Source organism: Ambystoma mexicanum, chromosome 4p (genome assembly GCF_040938575.1).
Source record: "Ambystoma mexicanum isolate Mex_15411 chromosome 4p, UKY_AmexF1_1, whole genome shotgun sequence".
Taxonomy (NCBI): domain Eukaryota; kingdom Metazoa; phylum Chordata; class Amphibia; order Caudata; family Ambystomatidae; genus Ambystoma; species Ambystoma mexicanum.
This window is the reverse complement of record NC_090927.1, coordinates 964,807,806-964,831,531: the sequence shown is the minus strand read 5'-3', so window position 1 is coordinate 964,831,531 and position 23,726 is coordinate 964,807,806. Positions and strand designations below refer to the sequence as shown.

General features: G+C 48.6%; 1 protein-coding gene across 7 annotated transcripts in view; it reads right to left on the bottom strand.

Moving 5' to 3' along the window:
• Window positions 1-23,726, bottom strand: part of MCHR2 (melanin concentrating hormone receptor 2) — a 2,016,060-nt gene that overhangs the window by 948,461 nt on the left and 1,043,873 nt on the right. Inside the window, exon 1 of one of the 7 annotated variants that reach the window (XM_069606537.1) lies at window positions 10,287-10,414. The exons of the other annotated variants lie outside the window; for them this stretch is intronic. Within the exon in view, the coding sequence (XP_069462638.1) occupies window positions 10,287-10,399 (113 nt within the window). The 5' untranslated portion in view covers window positions 10,400-10,414. Of the gene's footprint in view, window positions 1-10,286; window positions 10,415-23,726 lie in introns of those variants that run through there. 7 annotated transcript variants of the gene reach the window in all.

The following is a 23,726-nucleotide window of genomic DNA, read 5'->3' as shown; positions in this document are numbered from 1 at the left end:
GTGTCTGAACACTGTTGTGAGGGGGGTGCACCTGATATGTTCTGCAAGCAGGACCAGATCCACAAGCCCAGGCAGCACTATTGTTGCAGATTGCCCACAGAGGAGTTCAGGCCATTTGACTTCCCCAATCAGGGGCGCAGGTGCGCAGTTCTCCACAAAGAAAAGCGCAGCAGTGCAATGCGCATCAGACCCCAAGCACCTGACTTCTTCCGGTAGTTTTATATAGGGCTCAGCTCCTGAGAATGCTAGGCCTGAGGGGCATGCTACAGAGTTAAGTTCACACCAGATTGCTTGATCTGGAGGTGCAGTGTGGGGCTTGTGGTGGAGCAGGCCCCACCCACAGTGCCAGAAGAGGAATTCAGGGGGTGGGGGGTGCTTCAACCTCAATAGGGCCCAAAGAAGGCTTCCCCCTAGGATAAAGCCTGTACTGTGGGCTGATCCGAACCACCGATGTAGCACAGCGTCCCCCCTCTAATATACTGTCAGCCCGGGGCGGTCGGGTTGCGTGGGTCGGCCAGGCCGGGATCCGCACTGGTCCCTCTACAGCACGTCAGCTGCGAGCCAGGAGGTACTACCGCCAGGTGGCAGGGAGGCTCTCCATCCTGCTCCCCCAGCTGGACAGCAAGGAAACCAGGTGGTGATCGCACAACGGGTCCGGGACTGCCAGAGCTGCAGTCCCATGACACAAATCCAGTGGGTATGCCAATCACCTGTTGTTCCTGCTCTGCCGGCAGGCTCCACAACTGTAAGGTGGAACTCCTCCGCCTCCACCCCAAGGTCAGCAGACACAGCGCCCTCACATGTGCAGGCTGTAAGCAGGATACATAAGGTCGCTGCAGACAGGCATTTCCCTCTGTCCCACCAAATTGTCAGGCCGAGAGGGTGCTTTTCAGTCCAGGACCAGTGTTCCAACCGTCTGGTCCTTCAGCCACTCTTATGTCAATTTGTGGCACTGAACGAGCCCTCTGAAGGCAGGATATTTAAAGAGGATTTAGAGCCTTCGCCGGAGGTCTCAAAGCCGTGGCCATTTTATAGCTGCGCATTGGCACCCCCAAGATCAATGTTCTTAATATGTGAAGTTTTATAATTGATTGGGATATTGTTTTTATTATTACAACAATCGATTGGGGTTGTATTTTGTCATGGTTGGGTCTGTTCATTAGATGACATTGATTGTACTGTGTTTTGACTATTGATTATACTTGTGCTGTGTTGTATTTGAATTGGACTGAAATATATGTATAAAAAGCACAGCAGCTGTATTGTACATAATAAATAAATACACAAATAAATAAAATAGCAGGATATGAAAATACGATATTGCAAATTTGAGATATTCTACTTGTTGATAAAGCTAATTTTCAAGGCAGGTGGGATACGGCTCTAGTGGAGGTAAGAAATGAGAGTGTTGTGCATTCTTTGACATATTTCTGTGGATGCTATCGCTGGGGGATGTTTCTGCTGTGCTCAGTTTTGCTACAGTCATTTGGGTATTTTTTGTAGGAGATCGAAGGGACTGTTTTGTTGGCTGGCTGCTCTAGGGGGATTTGTGCTCATGTTACTTGTACTGCTGAGGTACTTAGTGATTGAAGAATAACACTGTGAACATATGGAAAGTGGTAATAAAAAGTTGTTAAAAGATTAAGTAGTAGCAATTGTATGTTATCGGGGAGAATGATATTGTGATTGCTTTCCATCAATGATCACTGTGGTTTTAGGTAGGATTCCTTTCCTCTTTGCCATTGCAGTTAGTTAACACAGATGATGGCAAACCCATTTTAGAAATTGCGTTCTACAATATGGTGCTATTGCCTATTAATGTCTGGTTGATTGCTCATGTATTAGGTTCTTAATTCTTACATCGGCAAGTCTGCACATTGCAAGCTCAAATCCCTGACAGGGCCATAGAAGCCATTCATTGTTAATGTCAACAAGTTGACTCCCCTAGAAGTGGAAACGCCATAGAAAATACCAATGCTGTTATACTATATGAGGTTTGTGGATGGCATTCAATGCGTGCGTGTCTAGTTAGCAATCCACTGAGATACTCTAATCTAAGATAACGTTCTATGTTTCGGGGTCATGAGGCTTTAATTTGTATCCTTCTATTACCCCTTCAAGCTAGATGCTTTTTTAGTGAAACATGGAAACACAATGCAAATGCAATTGTGAACAGAATTGTAAGGTAACAATGTCTAGAATAGGGTTTGTGGGATTTTCCCACAAGAACATGTGGGGGGAAATTGGTCCAAATAGTGAATTGGAAAGCACATCAATGCCTCCATAGTGATTAAGTACCTTAATTGAACAAAAAACAACTGACATATACATTTTTTAAGAAGGGGCATAAATAACATATAGGAAGGTTTATAGCAAATTATTTTCTTTAAAGGGTTGTAGGGGATGAAAAGAGTTGGAAAAACCAAGCATGAGGGGGAGAGAGGAAAAAAGAGAGAGTAGGCAAGAGAGAGGGGAAGGGAAAAAGAAAGAAGGGGTAAGAGGAGCCAAAAACTAGAGTACCCACAAAAAAAGTGTCCCACAGTGCAGAGGGCACCCAGGAAATCTCCAGAGTTCCCTGTAGGCCAGGCCACCCCTGGAGGAAATGTCACAATTTATGCTTCATCAAGTTCCTACATTTTTTCAAAAAGTTACTGTAGTGTATTTATCTCATTATGGGCTTAGTAGCGGATTGCATGTCGCTGCACATTGTGCCATTCAAAGCCTACCCACTGTTCACTTGAATCCTGACACACAAAGCATTGGTTTAAATGCAAAAGGTCACTCGCGTCATCTGTTCATGCACAATATAACGTACATGCCCTTTGCTCAAATTTCAACATCAGAAGGCAAACATATTAAAAACAATATAAGAAAGTGAGTAGTTGCATTTTTCTAGAGGGCTGTAGATGTGACATGCTAAAGAGCAGCCTGCAACCCAAACAGGCTCATTTATTAGGATCTCTATAATTTTGACATATACAGCACATGTTCTCTTTCCTCAAAATGTTCCAAGAGAGACTCATAGTACGGAACTGCTGAGAATTTCTGGGCAAGAGGGGGATCAACTCAACATTTAGATTCTGATCTTAGTTTATTAGTTGAGTAAAGGACATCCACAGTTGGCCAGAGGCAACCCCTTTATGTAATAGCTTTCACAATGCTGCATATTAAAATTGGAAGGGTGGTCCACTAAATATGTTCACAGTGCCCATCATTGTTAGCTTCCTATCTTGATCCTCTTGAAGTGAATAGTTGAGAAGGGAGTGAACGGCTGACCTTCAGGATTGCATGTCAACACAACATTGTATGCCAAAGTCTTTATATTAGCTTTGCTCAATCCATTCTATTGTCTCCACTTACATGGAAGAGTACAACAATTTGTATTAAATAGAGAGCAGTCAAATCTAGTATGAAATGCACAGCATGTTATAGAAAAGTAAAAATCAAATTTAGGGCTACATTATTTCTTTACAGCATGGAGAATCAGCTTTATAAAATGAAAACCTTCAGAGAGTTGAAGCGTACATCTTTGACAGGAGTTTGATTGCAAAAATATAATGTTGTCCCTGTTTAAGGAACCAATTTTAACATGGAAAGATGGAAAAGAAAGTTACTTTAAATGCTAAATGTGAGACTCAAGCTGGACATTTTGGAATAGAAAGCAAGGTTATATTTTATATGACTTCAGCAACAGTGCTGGGGAGATGTTTTCCCAAGGAATTGAAACCCGGGACTCTTAGGCTGGGCTATACTTTTTATGACGCTGCGTGGATACATTAAAGGAACAAATGTTCTCAGACCACATGCCTTGTGAGGAAAACAAATGCTACTCATTAACACGCTCCATTTGTGACTGTGTCTAAGCAGCAATTCCCTAAAAATACCAGGAATATCTTTACAAATCCTGGGCTTGCATTGGCCTACCACCAAACAGGTCATTACGGATGACTTCAATGAACTTTTTGACAAAGAATCTCATGCCAATCACCATATCAGGGGTCATGAATGGCCGAACTCTGAGCCTCACAGGGACCGACACCATATGGGCTGTTGCCAGACCAGGAAGTAGAAATACCATTACTATTTTGTGAACCCATCACATGGGAAGGAAAATAATAGTAGTTTTAAATTTTACATTGAGTTCACATTTTCTTGAATATCTTTAATAGGAATGAGACTAGCATCATTTCATTTACCTGAGTGAGAGCAATCTGGAAAACTAATTAGTACCTTAACTTGGACTGAACAATCAAAACAAAGAAATGATAGACAACTCTAAAGGGAGTGGCTTCTAATCTAACCCATAGAATGAAGGGAACTCTCACTCATTGATGGACTGACAGACTGACTGGAAGAAGTTTAGAAAGGAGAATTGGGAAAAACAGGAAGGAGAATAGAATAGCATGCTTTCCTTTGGACACATCTTGGATTGCTGGCAGTCCATTGTGATATGTTTATTTGGAATTCAATCCCAGTCCTTCCTCAGTGGAAAAGGAAGCAGAAGGCCCGATGAAGAAGGAGAGGAACCGGGCTGTGGAGGGAAGCTGGTCCACATGTTCATAGAAGACAGGCCCAATGAAGATGGGGAGAATTAAACCAGTCCTTGAGTAAGATCACCTGTCTGTGAGGCAGCCAAAATAAATTCCTGTGTACGTATAATTTCATGGGGAAATATTATTCTATGGGGAGATATAATCTAAAGGGGAATATATCAAATCCCAGCCCCACTTACTTGTGAAAGTGCTCGGGGTGAGAGTAGAGCAATTGACTGTACATCCTGGAAAATTAGTAAATATTTCAGAAGTGTAAGTGCTTCTGGAATCTTTACATGTGATAAAATAGACCCAAATTGTTGGTATATTGGGAGATCCCTGACTCCTTTTCTGTGCAATGACAAGTACAGAGTGAGTGCCGTATAATATCTCACTTTGCAAGTTGTTAGAAAAATAATGTAATTGTGTCATTCCCTTTTATATCACTGAGCAGGGTCCTGTTAATACGTTTTAACTATTCAAGGAAAAAGGGAGAGAGTGTTTAACTGCCACCCATCTCTGCCACTTTAAATTGATCATTGAAAAATTACAAATGAATACTTTTTAAACAGTAATGCAATAGAAATGCAATTGAAGGGCATCTAGCAAACAGACAAACATGTCACGTAGCCTGCCTTTAAATTGAGTTTTCTTGAATTTTGTTTGAAATACTGACATGTCTATTGAGAAAAGGGGAGGTGTTCATTTTTCAATACATGAAAAATAGAGAGATTTAGATTGGCCGGGATGTTCTGATTTATTTTCTTTCCGATAAAATGAAAGCTTTGTCTTCAATACTCACCACATGGTGAATGTGCTCTCAGGGTAAACAAAATGTACATTTGGTGATGTGTGTCCTTTAAATGGTCTACATTCAAGTTAAATGCAGCTTTTATAATTCGATTTGATTGATATGATCATTTGTTATGTTACTAATCCTTAGCTTTATTTATTTATTTTTTTAATTGATTTGATTATTTCTATTTTTAATAAATAGACAGAGTGAGCAACCCTGTGTATTTCTTGTCCCAAAAGGGGAGGGAGGTTTAAGGAATTAAAACTCTTAAACTGGCTTATCCCAGGTTCATAAAAAGAAAGTTGTTTAATTAAGCAATAAGCTCCGAGCCGCGGGGGCATTACCGAGTCCGGTAAAGCCTGGGCCCCTTAACAAAGGCCTCGGGGCTTTACTGGTTTCAGTAATCCCCCCGTGGTGAGGGGCTTATCGCTATTAGTACCCCGGCCCGCAAGACCGGGGTACTAATAGAATTGTTTTTCTGTTCTGGCGTTTCGGAACTGAAAAAAAAGCTGTAAAAAAAAATTGCCTCTGGGGAAGGGAAAACAGTCCGTTTTACCTTTCAGTGGCAGCCATTTAAAGTATATTGAAAAAGGTAAACAAATCAAACGGCCGCTATGGAAAGGGAGAAGGGACTACAAGTAGTCCCTTCTCCCTTTCCATGGCGGTCATTGAAAAATTTTTCAAAAAGTAAACAAAAAAAATGCCTGTCATGGAATGGAGACAAGGGACTACATGTAGTCCTTCTTCCTTTCCATGATGGACTGTAGTGGATCGGGAGCGGTCACACTGGGTGTTCCCAGCGCATCCGCTCCCGAAAAGAACCAAAAAGAAGGTAAGTGGGTTTGGGAGGGTGGGGAAGGGATAGTTTGGATTGGGGGGTGGGGTGATGAGGGAGGGGGAGTTAAAACACTTACCTCGCTCTCCGGCGGGGGAGGATGGAACCCTTCAGCCGTATGGTGGCTCTGAACAGGGATTACCCCGTTCTGAGCCTCCTCATTGGCTGAGGGGCTGACACAGAACCCCGCCGGGGACAAAGGAAAAGAACATCGGGAGAGGGATTCCCGGTCAGGTAAAACACTGGTGAGGGCCAATCAGATTGCATGTTACCTCGCCGGGAACTATTAAACAAAATATGCATGCCTGATTTGGAATGGGTGAAAAACTCTCCTGAAGTAGATGCCACCCAATTCAAATATCCTTCACAATTCCACTTCCTTCTCTCCCCTCTGCCATTCATCCCTCTGCAGCTCTTTGACTAGCTAACCCTGCTGCCCATGGAGTACCACCTCCTCCCTGCCAACTCCAAGGTCAAGGTACTTGGCCACCTTTTGCATGAACTCTCTGCGGCTACTACAACTGCCTCTGGATTGGTACACACACCCTCCGACTGCTCACACTTGGCCTCCCCATCCGCAACCAGTGTCTCTCCTTCCTTATGCTCCTTCCCAGCCGCCATTTGTCCAGCCTCATACTGCCCCTCCTGGGTGGATACTTCAAACTCGGACACGGGGATGATGTTTAACCTAGCTCCTCTGCTTAACCCCCTGGCATTCTCTCCAAATAAAGGACATAGTGCCTTAAGTTTTAATGTGAAAAATACAAATATGCCAAAGGTGCCTAATGTGCCAGAAGGATCAATGTTCAAAACACAAAAACAGTGGTAAAGACAAACAGACAGAGTCAAGATGGGAAAGCATTCTCGCATCACACAAACAGTAGGGAAGGTGACTGAGCACAGCACAGGAAGACTTCTCAGGCTCACATACACAGGTATCTTACAAACACAGTAAAGGAAAGGCCTAGGGGAAGCTATTTTTTTAATTGACTAAACCTTTAGTTGTGCCTTTTGATTATGCATTACACATGCATTTGCCAGAGATTCATTATTACCCAGCTATTGTCAACATACACTCAGGTACGCAGTGGCGCAGTCTCAGACCCTGCCACCTGGTCCTCTGGTACTTTGCAAGGGTCTGTCAGAACCTAAGAAACCGCCACAGAGCCTATCAATGTCCTCTCATCTCCCTCCAAAAAGGCGATACATCCTCAGTGAGACAGCAACCGGCATCCAGCACACACTGTGCATATCTCTTATCAACAGGCTGGCGTCCACCTCAAGGGGTGCCTCTGCTGCAGCTGAGGCTCTCATTCTACTTCCCCTAGGCGTGCCGCTGGAAGCAACAGCGTAGGTGGATGTAGCAAACACACAGATGGCAATGTGACAGTGCCTGTGGAGAGGAAGAGAGAGAGAGACATATGGGGTAACAGAGAGAGAGAGAAAGAGAGTGCAGAGAGAGTGCAAGAGAGAGTGAGCAAGAGACGGAGACAGAGAGAGACACACATGGGGTAACAGAGAGAGAGAAAGAGAGTGCAGAGAGAGTGCAAGAGAGAGTGAGCAAGAGACGGAGACAGAGAGAGAGAGAAATATCGGTAACAGAGAGAGAGAAAGAGAGTGCAGAGAGAGTGCAAGAGAGAGTGAGCAAGAGACGGAGACAGAGAGAGAGAGACATATGGGGTAACAGAGAGAGAGAAAGAGAGTGCAGAGAGAGTGCAAGAGAGAGTGAGCAAGAGACGGAGACAGAGAGAGAGAGACATATGGGTAACAGAGAGAGAGAAAGAGAGTGCAGAGAGAGTGCAAGAGAGAGTGAGCAAGAGACGGAGACAGAGAGAGAGAGACAAATGGGGTAACAGAGAGAGAGAGAGTGCAGAGAGAGTGCAAGAGAGAGTGAGCAAGAGACAGAGACAGAGGGAGAGAGAAATCGTATGATATGCCGTGTAGTTATAATGCTACTAAAGGATAAACAGCATCACCCTTCCTCTATCAATCTTTACTTAGATTTCTGTATACGACATGCATCCTTGACAATGACATTACTGACCTAGGAACGGTCTAATAATTGCTGTGGTGCTCTGTTATCTGTTGTATGTTTTATTCTATACAACTATTATTATAGTTTGTGTAGCAGGGGTCTTTAGGTCACCTTTTTTGTATGACAGGTTTCGTTTCCTTCTTTCTACTGTTGTCTCATTTTTTGCACAGGCACCAATTGCCAACAGAAGCAGGGTGACTATTGGAGGTGCTCTGATCTGCGGCTAGGACACATTTTGGTCTCAGACCCCAACATATCCGCCCAACGATGCGAGCATCTGGGCATTTCTTGTTTATCCATAACAAGGGCGAGAGTATCTGAACGTCTGATGGAGCAAAAAACACAAGCAATGATTTAAGTACCTGTGATATTGTTAGTAATAGTTGGTATATGAGGGGGAGGGATGGTTGGAGGGGGGAGAGAGGGAGAGATGGAGAAAGGGAGAGAGGCAGGGAGAGATGGAGAAGGCGCCCGAGGGAGAGAGAGAGAGGGCGAGAGAGAGAGCGAGATAGAACAAGGATAGAACATTGCAACGACGAAACCCCCATTTGATGTTGCAGTGGCAAATGGAATTATATAGCAGTGCTTTGACTTCGGATTCATTATCCTGGGAAACATTAGGAAAGTGACTCAAGCTCTGTTTGTATTCTGTCCACCGTCATGGCAGGTAATGTTTATTTGCTGGCAGTATTTAGCCAGCATATCCTTTGTAGCCAAGTAGAACGCCTAGCCCGTCAGCCCATCGCACATCTTCCATACGTCATTGTGTTGCTTGTAATGTTCCGTTTCCAAGGGAGCACATTAGTCTCCTACAAAGTTGCGACGTTCATGCATGCATTTTGTTAAGCTGAAATCCAATAATAGCTGGCTTTTGATTTGTGCAAATGCATCATGTAAACGGGAATGATCTGGCTTGACATTGATCCTTTCTGCGGGGTGTGGATAATAATTGCCGATTCACTTCCCCCAGGAGGAAGAAATGAAGCAGAAATGATGATGTATGGATCGGTCCACTAAAGACATAAACAATCTCACGTGACAAATCACTACACATCTGAAGGGCACAATGACGTCTTTTTTGGTCAATATGTTTTGTTTTTCGAAATAGATGTTTTGTAAAAGTACTTGTAAGGGCATCTTTTGGGTGCATGCAAATGCACAGTTTAAAGAATAATGTATAACGATGTTGGTCTGATAAGTGATGCCACAACATGCGGTACTCAGTTGGAGAGCTGGCCCAAATATTTTGCACCCCCCTTTATTTTTTTTTAGTTTGGGCTATTAGGTGTCACTTGCCACATCTATAAGCCGAAACGATTGTACTGGAGTGCAGATGGGGAGGAATGGCATATGAGGAGGGACACAGGAATGGCATATGAGGAGGGACACACAGCCTGTAGATGTTGTTTGGTTATTTGCCCACCCATTGACTGCCCATGGCCATGTTAATCCCTATGGTCACTCCCTCCCTTTGTTGCCTCTGCCCACCCAAACCACCTCCTCTTGGGAACTCTTTGAGCTTGCTTTAATCAAGCCTTAGCACCAGGCTTTGCAATAAAAGTGCCTGCCAGTGTTTGTTCAAAGCAACCTTCTGACAGTTAATGACTCGGGCCCGATTCATGGAAAAGAGCACATTAATCCCTCAAGTGCTGCTGCACGCCGAGATCGATACTGAGTGAGTGTGCGCACAGAATAAAAAATGTGCACTCTGCGTATAAATGGAATTGACCGTGCAAAGTAACCGTATACGCAAGTCACGACCGGAATGCCCCCAACACGCCCCCACACAAAGCAAAAACAGCCAGAATAGCTAAATTTGCGACTACAAGCACCCTTCAAACAGTGTGTGGGGTCCTCGGGCAAGTGGACCTGCATCTCGGGGACCCTACGTGGGGTCCTCCATAACTGTAACCGGAACCCCGAGGTCATGCGTACAGTTTCAGGCAAAGCATTTATTTTCCTGATCAAACTGTGTGCGAACCCCTGTAAAGAGTCCCTGCACCCTGTAACGCTGCATACACATACCCACAAATACGATCGGAACCCCGTCTGCGTGCAAGATTCCCTAAATATGACATGCAACCTCACCTCCAGAGTGGTGATTCATCCGCACAAGTCCGTAACCCTGCTTCCGGGGGCCAGAGATTTCGAGGGAACTGCGTGGGCATTTTACAGGCGAGAGGTTGCGCGGTCACATCCATAAATACGCTTTGTCGTGCGCATTTGTGGGCATGCTATAGACTGCCGGGGTTACGTCCCTCGTAACTCCCACTTTCTAGTGTGTTCTTTCCCATTTTGCATGTTCCGCCACCTATAACGGCCCCTACATAGGCCATGCCCGCCCCCTGTGTGGAGTCTCGCGCAAGGCGCTCTGCTGCTTGCAGAGCCGTGCTGAACCTGCACGAACTCCATGCAAGTCCTGGAAAAGTTTGACAGGCAAGTACCACATTTTACACGCAAATACTTCCTTGAATCAGGCCCTTAATTGGTATTTCAAACATGGTACTGGGGTAATAAAAAAAGGCACGGCTGCCATTGCCGTCAGATGGAGGGAAGTGGGTGTTGCAATCGCACGTTTCTGCACGGGCAAACTAATTCACTATTGCTAATTAGAACATTTGACTCGATTTGGGCATATGGTAACACGTCAGAAGGCATGGGGCTTTCAAATAAAAGCTGCTCGGCTTATTTGCTTATAGAAGCACGTATGGTTACAGAGCACACGTGCTTTCGGTGTTCCTTCCCAGACCCAGGCGAACAACACTGCGGCAAAATTCATTTCAGTATAAAGAAGACTTCTGTTAGTTTGTAAGCAGGTTTCTTTGCCACGTTCGTTTTTACATGGGCACACCGACGGCCACAGAAGAGAACTTGTCGCAGTCGGAAGCTTGAAATAAATGTCAAGCATTGTCCCAATCATTTCAGCGCAGAAGTTCTGACGTCTTTGTTCGGTGCCGTTCTGCGTCTGTTGGCGGCGTTTGTTTCCAGCTGTGTCCGGTGGCGACTGTCTCTATAATTAACGAACACACACCGCTCCCATCGTCAATGCCCGGCCCATTTTAACAATGGCACATGTGGCTGCTGTGGGTTCCAATTTGTTTTACCTTTAGTTACAGGGGACTTAGGGGCCCGTGCGTTATGCATGTTTACTGTACTCCCATCATCCTGGAAAAATACTGAAGCAGTAGAAGGTGAAAAAATGTAAAACACCTAAGGACACACGATGCATGCGATGGATTGGATGCCTGCTTTTTGTCCGCTTGTAAAAGTAACTTGGTATGCAGATGACAAAAATCCATGTATCAAACTAAAGAAATGTAACACTGGGGCCTGATTCAGGGAAGTGTTTTATAATGGGGCAATCCCCATACATAAAAATAAGGGTCTTTCCTTCAGTAAACCCCTAACTACCACACACCCTTGAACTCCCGCTCTATCCCCTCTCCTTTCGATAATCCGTTTAATTGTATATGCGTCCAGCTTGTTTTATTCCATTAAGCATTTTTTAGTGAAATATATTGCAAATGATGCATTTGAAAGCAAATTTGGTCAATAACATTGGTTAAAAAATTACCAGCTGCAAAAATCCGGAAAATAATGTTTCTCTACGTTGGAGTGCTTCCTATAAACGCCAAACATTGCTCTTTATAGATATAGACAATATAATACGTTAATTTCCTTTCGTAAAGCGCTATGTACATCCACAAATGGGTTTCTTGGCACATAGAAGGAAGAGTAATTCCATGTTGTAAATGTGAGTTATTGGTATAGTCGGAGTGCACGCCCATCTTAAAGTTATCCTGAGTGAACGAATAGGTATGAACAATCCTGCCACTGACAATACTCATTGGAAGCCTACAACGGAAGCTGGGTCTACAATGCATGTCCCCTAGATACATTGCTGCTAAATCCCGTCCACTATTGCAGGCCCCATCTGCTCCAAGCCTTATGTGAGCTAGTACGGTGCAGGTTTGGACTAGTGTGCAAGCAATGTTCCAAGGTACTGACCAACATGGTAGTGTGGGGCAATTTGCAAATTGACTGTGCAGCTGGTAATTTTTTGATCAATGTTATTTACCAAATTTGCTTTAAAATGCACCATTTGCAATATATTTCACCAAAAATGCAGACAAAGGTGGTCATCTGTTTATTATGAAAAGCAATACATTAGGATTGTATAGCACTTTTTAACGGTGACTTGGGATTATGATGCAGGCCTGTTCTGGTACAATGTCAGCTGACTGTGTGTCTCTCTGGTGATTGCAGCACAGCAGAAGTAAGCCTCCGATACACCCCCCCACCTGTCCCGGGGCACCATTACATGGACACGTACTACCAGCTCATTACACACGCATAAACACGTGAGTACCGACACCCAGGTTTCACAGAAGCTCTCAATCCGCAACCAGCCCTGAGCCAAAGGTAGGCTAGCTACACACTAGAAGCTATCTGTGTGTAGCATACCCCGAGGGGGAACTTCTCCATGATGGAAACCCGCTTGAGAGGAATGAATGAATGCCTGCCTCTCAGACAGCAGTGGGCACCAATAGGTGTTGGACCTGGGGATTGTTACGCTTTACAAAGACCATATGACAAGAACCTTTTTTGCAATGCAAGCTCTAAAATGAACCTTCTGCTGTCCAGCTTAAGCATGGGATTAGACATACATTTCACTGTGCCAACCCTTCAATACAAACCCCCTACTTGATGTTCTCCCCTCGAGCATCTCTCCAAAGCAACCCTCATAGAGCAGGACACGTGTGGCTAGACTCGCTACGTGTGATAAAGGCCTTATCAGGGAAGAGTAGAGGCTGCTGCTGTGTGGAGCTGGATAGATGGAACTGGATAGATGGGTTTCAGGAGTAGTAATTACAATTGCTACCTACAACAATCCAGTCTCAACAGCAAAAGTAAAGCAATCAACATAGGTACAAATAAAAAATGGCAACAAAAGCATTTTTCTAAATGCAACACAGACCACGTGATATACCTCATTAGATGCCCCTGCAGCCTACCATATGTGAGAAAAATCAATAGAAAAATCAAAACGCGTATCATCGAACACTGCAGCTGTCTCAGAAACAAAAAAGACCAAGCCCCAATGGTGAAACATTTCATATCGAAGAATCATAGCCTTGAGGATTTCACATGGACAGCCTTGCAAGTCATAAAAGGTAATAACCAACTAAATAAAGAAGAGAAACTCTTCAAGAGGGAGCAAGAAATGATTTACAGATCGAAAAGTGATTCTTAGGGTCTCAATGAAGCTATCGAATGGCATAAAATAAAAGATTAATAACCTAATACCTGCCTACAATTACCAGAGGCCCCACCCACTCTACCTCCTCCCAATTAGACCATGCCTGATATACAGAGGAGGAAAAAGAGGACCCGCAAATCAGTAATTATCGATGAATATTAACACCCAATATGCCCATAGAGACAGAATCTCGAGTAACAAGACTTCAGTGTCTTCTTATCATTATTGGATCAAAAAGACACGAAGCCTTTCATGATCCGTGAGCATTCACCAAAACAGAATACATGAGTTATCCACTCACCCCCAGCCATCCATACCAACCTAAGTGGTTATTGAACTATGACAACCTGAGTAGAGAATACATTCAAAGATGGCGGTATGCTTGAGACCAATAGATAGACATCAACAATGGACTCCGCCTCATCAAGAGAAGCTACATCACTATGGCAACAACACGCGTCCTCTGCAGATGGAACACAAAGGATGAGCGGAACCGACACGCTGCCAGGCTCATCTTCTAAAATAAACAACAGTACCAGCACAGCGCCCGAACAACAGGATTGATCGACTCACAGAGACACCGCGCAGGGACAGTGAGCTGCAGCTACCGATCCACGGAGAAAAGGTACAGTGTACATGCAATTGCTGCTGTAGCCATCACTCACAAAATCACTTTGGTTACACAAGCATACAAGGACTGATAGAGCAATACCTTATATTCCCTGTCACCCAATAGTGTCTACATGGAAGACCCCGAGCCCCTTTGAGACACGAACATCACGGCACTCAACACAAGACCAAACTCTTCACAAGACGCCCATGAACAACGAAGGGCAAGCATAAGTTTGGTACAAACAACCTATCATGAATATAACATGTCATAGCGATATCACAGTGAACCTATGGACTATGCACCTCGCATTCCATTACAGAATCATGATTGAGAACCAACTGAACTGTAATCTGGAATTCTGGACCAGAGGGACCATATAAGTCAACAGCCGTGACTGAAGTACCATGCTTCCTTAAATCACTCCTATATTGTGTAGGTTGCTAGGCGAGTTGTGTAGAGAAAAGTAGCACTTAAGTTGAAATGGCGAGTATAAAAGCATTAAAATTATGCTTTTTTGCAGATTGCTCGAAACTAGACTACTTACAAGTCTTCCTAACAATAACAGCCAGTATTGTTCACCCCCACAGAACTGGTTCAGGTAGCTACCTGCAATTTAGGTTCTCGGTTCAATCTATGAACCTAAATAGATCAATAGCTTACACGATCTTTGTTTGTTTTTATTCTGATAGATCGAGAGTTAACAAAATACTTACCAAAGTGTGGTGACATTCTAATTCATGCTAAATAAAGTGATTATATGATGAAATCTCCTGATGAATGTTTGCTATCAATGAGACAAAGAACAAAAACAAGTTGAGGCCATAACTTTTTGTATTAGCACATGAGAAAAAGACGAGCTAGAGGATAAAATACCACCCAAAAGCCAAATTCTTAGCGATGTGAACCGAATACCACTATATGTTTCAAACAAGGTGACAACCTCCAGTGTCTTTGCGCTATCCATTTTACCCCTGTCTATTGATGAAATACACAATATAACCATTAATGTTTTGTAATTTTAATATATATGTATGTTTTAGAATAAATCTTTTTGTATCAGAATAAATAGATTTTATTAAAGCTTATACGTCAATGAAGTATCGTTGAGCCTCTTGTACTGTTGGTCAACCGTCTCTATCTCAACATATCTCAACATTAGATACTTTATGATTTATCAAATGCCTTTTGACTCTCCTGCAAGAGCTCTGGAGGTGAGCTGAAGGGACAGGTGGCAGTGAAAGGGGAATAATTTAACTTAATCCTTAGACTTGTCTGTACATCTGTGAAAGTGCAGCAAGTCCACTAATTTAGAATTAAGTTTTGGGCGACAAGAGCTCATGGGTACTTTTGCATTTCAAATCCCCCCCATATAGCCCCAACAGTTGACTGTGAAAATCTGCATCTCCCTTCAAGACACTTAAATGGAATCAAAAATGTAAACCTGGTCACTTTTTAAACTGGTCAGTTTATTTACATGATGCCGTGGACAAAACAGGTTTTCTTTCTCTTTAGAACTGTGCAAAATTTCAAGCTGTAAGCTTCAAATGAAGTTGCAGAAGAAAGAGGAGAAGGGTTTGTCGTACATTGCTTAGCTTTCCATTGTTAACATACTTCCATTCTGAACAGGGAATACAAATCTACAATAATACTCCTTTTACTTAATATACTACCAGTATTTATGTGTTCATCAGATTGGTTTATAATAGTTTAACAACTGAGAAGATATATGGTCAGTTAGGGGCCTACATTAAGACAGGTCTCAAATGCAAACCTCTACAATTATAGTGTGTGATCTTGGGAAAATCACTTGCTCTTACAGTACCTAATCTGCCCTAATGGTTAGTCTGGAAATAAAAAAAGCAATGTAATGTCATGGAGACACTTTAACAAGTTATTGATCTGCCCAGTGTAAGACAGGCATGGTATCAAGAGCGATGACACAGACAACAAAAATATAGTTCAACCACACTTTCAGGGTAATTCATAGAAATTCGCACAAAAGTGGTGCACGCGGCTGGCGCACAGTGTCCCCGTGCAATACACTGCGCCAGTCGCGTGCGAAAAAATCCTTTTCATCGCACAACGTATTCATGGATTTTAGCCTCCGAAACCAGCCGTGGCGCAGAGTGGCGCAGCGACCCTGCAGCAGCGCCAGTTACGCCCCCAAGAACGCCCTCGCGCAAGGAAAAGCCTTCAAAATCCCCAAATCATCGCAAAGGGCTGCGCTAACCCTGGACCAGTTCACAGGGCTGCCAAACAGCAAACGCCAAGCGGGGAAGGTGTATTTCAGTGGTTTGTGGGAAGTTTCACACGCGATTGTCCTGGGTACGTGTACATCAGGGGTGCGTGGGAAGTAACACACGCGATTCCATCAGGGTACGTGTATTCCAGGGGTGCGCGGGAAGTATCACACGCAAAAGCAGCAGGGTACGTGTATTTCAGGGGTGCGTGGGAAGTATCACACGCGATTCCATCAGGGTACGTGTATTCCAGGGGTGCGCGGGAAGTATCACAAGCAAAAGCAGCAGGGTACGTGTATTCCAGGGGTACGCTGGAAGTATCACACGCAAAAGCAGCAGGGTACGTGTATTTCAGGGGTGCGTGGGGAGCACCACACGTGAATTGCACGTGTGGGTCCTCCCAGGTGTTCCCTCTACACCCTCCACGGCCCCTGCAGGTGGCCCACACCACAGGGGCCTACCCTGCACATGTCCTGCAGGCACCACATCCACCATGGCCATGCCCCCCAGCCAACCCACATGTCACCTTGCACTAATGACCACCAACGCATGTCCCCCTGCACCCCCAGCCACCAAGGGCACCCTCCACCAGGCCCCCACTCATGTCCCCCATCACCCCCACCCCCAGCATCCAGGGGCACCCTCCACCAGGCCCCCACTCATGTCCCCATGCACCCCCACCCCCTCAGCATCCAGGGGCACCCTCCACCAGGCCCCCACTCATGTCTCCCAGCACCCCCACCCCCCAGCAGTGCAGGGGCACCCTCCACCAGGCCCCCACTCATGTCCAACTAATGTCTCCCATCACCCCCACCCCCCAGCAGTGCAGGGGCACCCTCCACCAGGCCCCCACTCATGTCTCCCATCACCCCCACCACCCAGCAGTGCAGGGGCAGCCTCCACCAGGCCCCCACTCATGTCCCCCTGCACCCCCACCCCCCAGCATCCAGGCGCACCCTCCACCAGGCCCCCACTCATGTCTCCCAGCACCCCCACCAACCAGCATCCAGGGGCACCCTCCACCAGGCCCCCATTCATGTCTCCCAGCACCCCCACCCCCCAGCAGTGCAGGGGCACCCTCCACCAGGCCCCCACTCATGTCCAACTCATGTCTCCCATCACCCCCACCCCCCAGCAGTGCAGGGGCAGCCTCCACCAGGCCCCCACTCATGTCTCCCACCACCCCCACCCCCCCAACATCCAGGGGCACCCTCCACCAGGCCCACACTCATGTCCCCCTGCACCCCCACCCCCCCGCATCCAGGCGCACCCTCCACCAGGCCCCCACACATGTCTCCCACCACCCCCACCCCCCAGCAGTGCAGGGGCACCCTCCACCAGGCCCCCACTCATGTCCAACTCATGTCTCCCATCACCCCCACCCCCCAGCAGTGCAGGGGCAGCCTCCACCAGGCCCCCACTCATGTCTCCCAGAACCCCCACCCCCCAGCAGTGCAGGGGCAGCCTCCACCAGGCCCCCATTCATGTCCCCCTGCACCCCGACCCCCCAGCATCCAGGGGCACCCTCCACCAGGCCCCCACACATGTCTCCCACCACCCCCACCCCCCAGCATCCAGGGGCACCCTCCACCAGGCCCCCACTCATGTCCCCCATCAACCCCACCCCCCAGCATCCAGGGGCAGCCTCCACCAGGCCCCCACTCATGTCCAACTCATGTCTCCCATCACCCCCACCCCCCAGCAGTGCAGGGGCAGCCTCCACCAGGCCCCCACTCATGTCCCCCTGCACCACCACCCCCCAGCATCCAGGGGCACCCTCCACCAGCCCCCCCTCATGTCTCCCACCACCCCCACCCCCCAGCATCCGGGGGCACCCTCCACCAAGCCCCCACCCATGTCTCCCATCACCCCCACCCCCCAGCAGTGCAGGGGCACCCTCCACCAGGCCCCCACTCATGTCCCCCTGCACTCCTACCCCCCAGCATCCAGGGGCACCCTCCACCAGGCCCCCACTCATGTCTCCCATCACCCCCACTCCCCAGCAGTGCAGGGGCAGCCTCCACCAGGCCCCCACTCATGTCCCCATCACCCCCACCCCCCAGCATCCAGGGGCAGCCTCCACCAGGCCCCCACTCATGTCCAACTCATGTCTCCCATCACCCCCACTCACCCCGGCAGTGCAGGGGCAGCCTCCACCAGGCCCCCACTCATGTCCCCCTGCACCCCCACCCCCCAGCATCCAGGGGCACCCTCCACTAGCCCCCACTCATGTCTCCCACCACCCCCACCCCCAGCATCCAGGGGCACCCTCCATCAGGCCCCCACTCATGTCTCCCATCACCCCCACCCCCCAGCAGTGCAGGGGCACCCTCCACCAGGCCCCCACTCATGTCCCCCTGCACCCCCACCCCCCAGCATCCAGGGGCACCCTCCACCAGGCCCCCACTCATGTCTCCCATCACCCCCACTCCCCAACAGTGCAGGGGCAGCCTCCACCAGGCCCCCACACATGTCCCCCATCACCCCCACCCCCCAGCAGTGCAGGGGCAGCCTCCACCAGGCCCCCACTCATGTCCCCCAGCCAACATGTCATCACAATCTAGATCCCTGACCCTTATGGTCAACCTCCAAATGCCAAACACCCACCCGAGTACTGCATCCACCCACTTAGAAATGGCAATAACATGATAGAACCCCAATTGCAAGTTTGGAAATGAACACATGTCCCTCACATACACCCATTGGGTGTCAGTGAATGTCAAAACCCATATCATGATATGCATGAAACCAATGAGATGATACTACACATTGAAGTTTGAAGAAAAAATATGTATTAAAAGCAACATAAATTGAAGCAAAAATAAACAAACAATAATGGAAATTGAAAAAAAATAAACCAGCATGTCCGTGAACTAATGCAAAACCACAAATCATAATCCAAAGGAAAGGTGTCCAAAATCACAGTCCACAAAAGTAAATCCAATGGAAAATTAAAATCGAAAACCATTGCTCCATGGGTAAATCATTAAAAAAAATGAAAATCCAAAAGTAAACTATATACAGATAAACAATCCAGGGTCCATGATCCCAACCGAAGAAATGAAATTTATCTAATAACACTACCTAAAAAAATAAAAAATATACAAAAATGTGGTCCATTGTCCAAAAGGTCCAAAAAAAATGCTAAACCAAAGGAAACCTAACACTAACTACAGAACTATTTACAAGGGCAGCGGGCTCACTTCGGGATGTTCCGGGCCAGGGCATCATCAAACTCCTGCTCAATGTCCCGGAGGCGGTCCTCCTCCATGGCCCCGAGGGTCCGCAGGGCCGTCCACATTTTCACCCCAAACTCCCTGCGGATTGCCTCGAGGCACTCGGCCCGCCTCAGGGCCCTCCGCATGGAGTTCTCCGCCCTGACCATCGTGAGCCATGCCTCTTCCGCCCGCTGCCGCTCCGCATCTATGGCGTGGCCCAACCGCTGCCACACGGAAGACACTTCCCGTCCTGGGTCCTCCTGCCCTCCGGCCGATGCCTGCCCCTCCGATGTCAAAGGCCCCGAGCCATCATGGCTCCCACCACGTTGCTGCTGCTGCTGTGCCTCTGCCCGTGCACTGCCTCCTGCTGCCTGCACATCCTCCGCTGGCTGGGGTGCAGTCGTTGATGTGGCCACCCCTGCTGGACGTCCGACTCCCGACTGTGGCAGGGATGCCTCCTCCACCAGCCTGGCCGCACCGTCAGAGGCAGCTCCACAGGGCACCCAGGTGACTAATGGGTGGGAAGATGGCACGGAGGACGACTGGCGCATAGGGGGTTCAGTTGAGGAGGGGGTCTGAGCAAGCCCCATCAAACAGCGGAATCCGGCCTGGGTGACCTGTCCTAGTAGGCCAAGGCGGTCAATGAGCCATTCGAGATGACGTACAGTCTCCACATGAAAAGACTGCAGGTCACCTCGGATGGCCCGTTGACGCAACGCCACACCAGTCAGGACAGGCTCAACCCGGACCCAGAGACCCATGTCCGCAGGCAGAGGAAGGCCAGTTGTCGTGAGCTCATCCCCGGCCTGAAAACGGGTCTGGACGTCGGAATCCCTGATGGTGCAAGATGATGCAGTGACAGGATCAGGGACAGGATTGCACACAGGCACCTCTGCGGCGACCTGTGCTGCCTCCTGTCCCTGGTCCTGCACTGCACCACTAGCACCAGTGGAATCCCCACCTCCAGACCCCGTCTCTGTTGCTTGCACGGCCTCCTCCTCCACCAAACCCCCCACCAACCTGGATGACTCTGTGCCATCTTCCCCCGTTGTGCCCTGTGGGGTACCAGCTGCCCCTTCTGCTGCCGAGGAGTCCAACTCTGACCTCTGCCTCTTGGACCTCCACCCGGCAGCTGCGGCCTGGGACGCGGCACCGGACTCCTCACTCCCCGACGAGATAACAACCTGGGAGGGGAGCCAGGCCTTGCGTCTCCGGCTGGCGGTGCGATCCCCGCCGCTGTGCTCCACAGCACCTTCTCCGCCCTCTTCATCAATTGACGCTGCAGACAGGGAGAAATAAAACACAGGCATCAGGGCACTGTACAATGGACACATACACACATGACAGTTGCACATGAGTGGCATTGGCAAACCTCAGACATGGAATCACAATCGCCAACACACATGTCATTTCAACTTGCACACATGAGCCATACCACAGCCACATCGCAACTACCAGCACCATCCATACACATACAACAGCATGAGCAGGCAAAGGTGAGCCAGACATCACTTGCAACACAGGGAGTGCAATACACATGCACGCACACCACCACACTTGCATGCATGTGTACACCTCAGCCAAATGTCGCAGTGTTCAGATGGGCATCCATGTCACATCTGCCAATCAGGCTTCCACATCCCGCTGTCACATGCATCCATGTTGCATCACTGTTGCACCCTTGTCAAATACACACACATGCACATGTACACAGTGCTGATACATGCAGCAGAAAACAACATACATGCGTGACATCACGAACATGCCTACTTACATACACATTCATCCAAACATGTGTGCCCACACAACTACATTTGGCATGCAAGCCTACACGCACAAGCACCATCCATGTCTCACACATGACAGCCCTCGCATGTGTTAGCCTCACGGCCCTGTACACCCCCACCCATACTCGGCCCCATACAAACATATGTGCAACCGGCACACTACTGGCACATCACCACACGCACAGCTTACAATCATGATGCATGTACACTTACCGCTCGACTCCAGACGGGTCTGCCTCTCAAGGACCTGGAGCGCTGGGGATATGCGTTCCAGGACCCTCATCTGATCTTCCGACAAGTGGCCCCGGCGCCCCTTAGCATCCGCTGCCTTCAAGAGGCGCCGGGCCTTGTTCAGGGTCCTGGACCTGAAGTCCTCCCAGCACTTCTTGACATGTTGGAAATCGCAGACTGCCACCCCCTCCGCGTTGATGGCAGTCACGATGTCCGTCCAGATCCGAGTCTGTCCTTCCTTGTCGGCGCGCACACTTCCGAAGAGGGCATCATACTGCCCCAGGACTTGCTCCACCAGGACACCAACTTCCCTGCCACTGAAGCTGGTGCCCCTCTGCCTCTCTGGCCGGGGGTTGTCAGTGGTGCCAGATGTTGCAGTGCCCGACATGACAACCCCAGAGGCAGGAGTGGGTGGGAAACTGGGTCCTGGGGCTGGGATGTGGAGCGATGGAATCCCAGTCGTGAGTCTTTGGTTCCAGCAGGGGTGGTCACAGCAACAGCACCCCTGGCTGATGTGCAGGCAGCAAATGGCAGGGCACGTGGGCAGCAGGCAGTCAGGCAGCAGCAGATGGCAGGTGGGAGCGTGCTCGGAGGTCTGGGGGGCAGTAATTCGGCCTTCTGGGCAGGAGCGTGGTCTTCCGTGTGCTTACGCGTGGCCAGCTTGATACTGAGTGATTTTGCACGTGAAAATCCTGCATGTCTGCGTGTAAATCGAGGAAAGGCCCTTAGCGCGTATGCACGTCAGCACGCATATGCGATTTCATTGGACCAAAGGCCCTTAGCGCGTAAGCACGTCTGTGACGTGATGCGCGCGGGTGTTTCCCTCATAACACGTGATGACAGAGCACACGTGGTAAAACTGCACGTTTGAGTGTCATCGCGTGTAATCGGAGGGAAGTGAGCGTACACGCGATTGGCCTGGGTACGTGTACTTCGGGGTGCGTTGGAAGTTCCACACGCGATTGGCCTGGGTACGTGTATTTCTGGGGTGCGCAGGAAGTTTCACACGCGATTGGTGGAAATCCACGTGTGCTCTGTCATCACTGTTATGAGGGAAACACCCGCGCGCGTCACGTCACAGACGCGCTTACGCGCTAAGGGCCTTTGGTCCAATGAAATCGCATATGCGTGCTGACGTGCATACGCGCTAAGGGCCTTTCCTCGATTTACACGCAGACGTGCAGGATTTTCACGTGCAAAATCACTCCGTATCAAGCTGGCTACGCGTAAGCACACGGAAGACCAGGCTCCTGCCCACAAGGCCGAATTACTGCCCCCCAGACCCCCGAGCACGCTCCCACCTGCCATCTGCTGCTGCCTGACTGCCTGCTGCCCACGTGCCCTGCCATTTGCTGCCTGCACATCAGCCAGGGGTGCTGTTGCTGTGACCACCCCTGCTGGAACCAAAGACTCCCGACTGGGATTCCATCGCTCCACAGCCCAGCCCCAGGACCCAGTTGCCCACCCACTTCTGCCTCTGGGGTTGTCATGTCGGGCACTGCAACATCTGGCACCACTGACAACCCCCGGCCAGAGAGGCAGAGGGGCACCAGCTTCAGTGCCAGCGAAGTTGGTGTCCTGGTGGAGCAAGTCCTGGGGCAGTATGATGCCCTCTTCGGAAGTGTGCGCGCCGACAAGGAAGGACGGACTCGGATCTGGACGGACATCGTGACTGCCATCAACGTGGAGGGGGTGGCAGTCCGCGACTTCCAACATGTCAAGAAGCTCTGGGAGGACTTCAGGTCCAGGGCCCTGAACAAGGCCCGGCGCCTCTTGAAGGCAGCGGATGCTAAGGGGCGCCGGGGCCACTTGTCAGAAGATCAGATGAGGGTCCTGGAACGCATATCCCCAGCGCTCCACGTCCAGGTCCTTGAGAGGCAGGCCCACCTGGAGTCGAGCGGTAAGTGTACATGCATCATGATTGTAAGCTGTGCGTGTGGTGATGTGCCAGTAGTGTGCCGGTTGCACATATGTTTGTATGGGGCTGAGTATGGGTGGGGGTGTACAGGGCCGTGAGGCTAACACATGCGAGGGCTGTCATGTGTGAGACATGGATGGTGCTTGTGTGTGTAGGCTTGCATGCCAAATGCAGTTGTGTGGGCACACATGTTTGGATGAATGTGTATGTAAGTAGGCATGTTCGTGATGTCACGCATGTATGTTGTTTTCTGCTGCATGT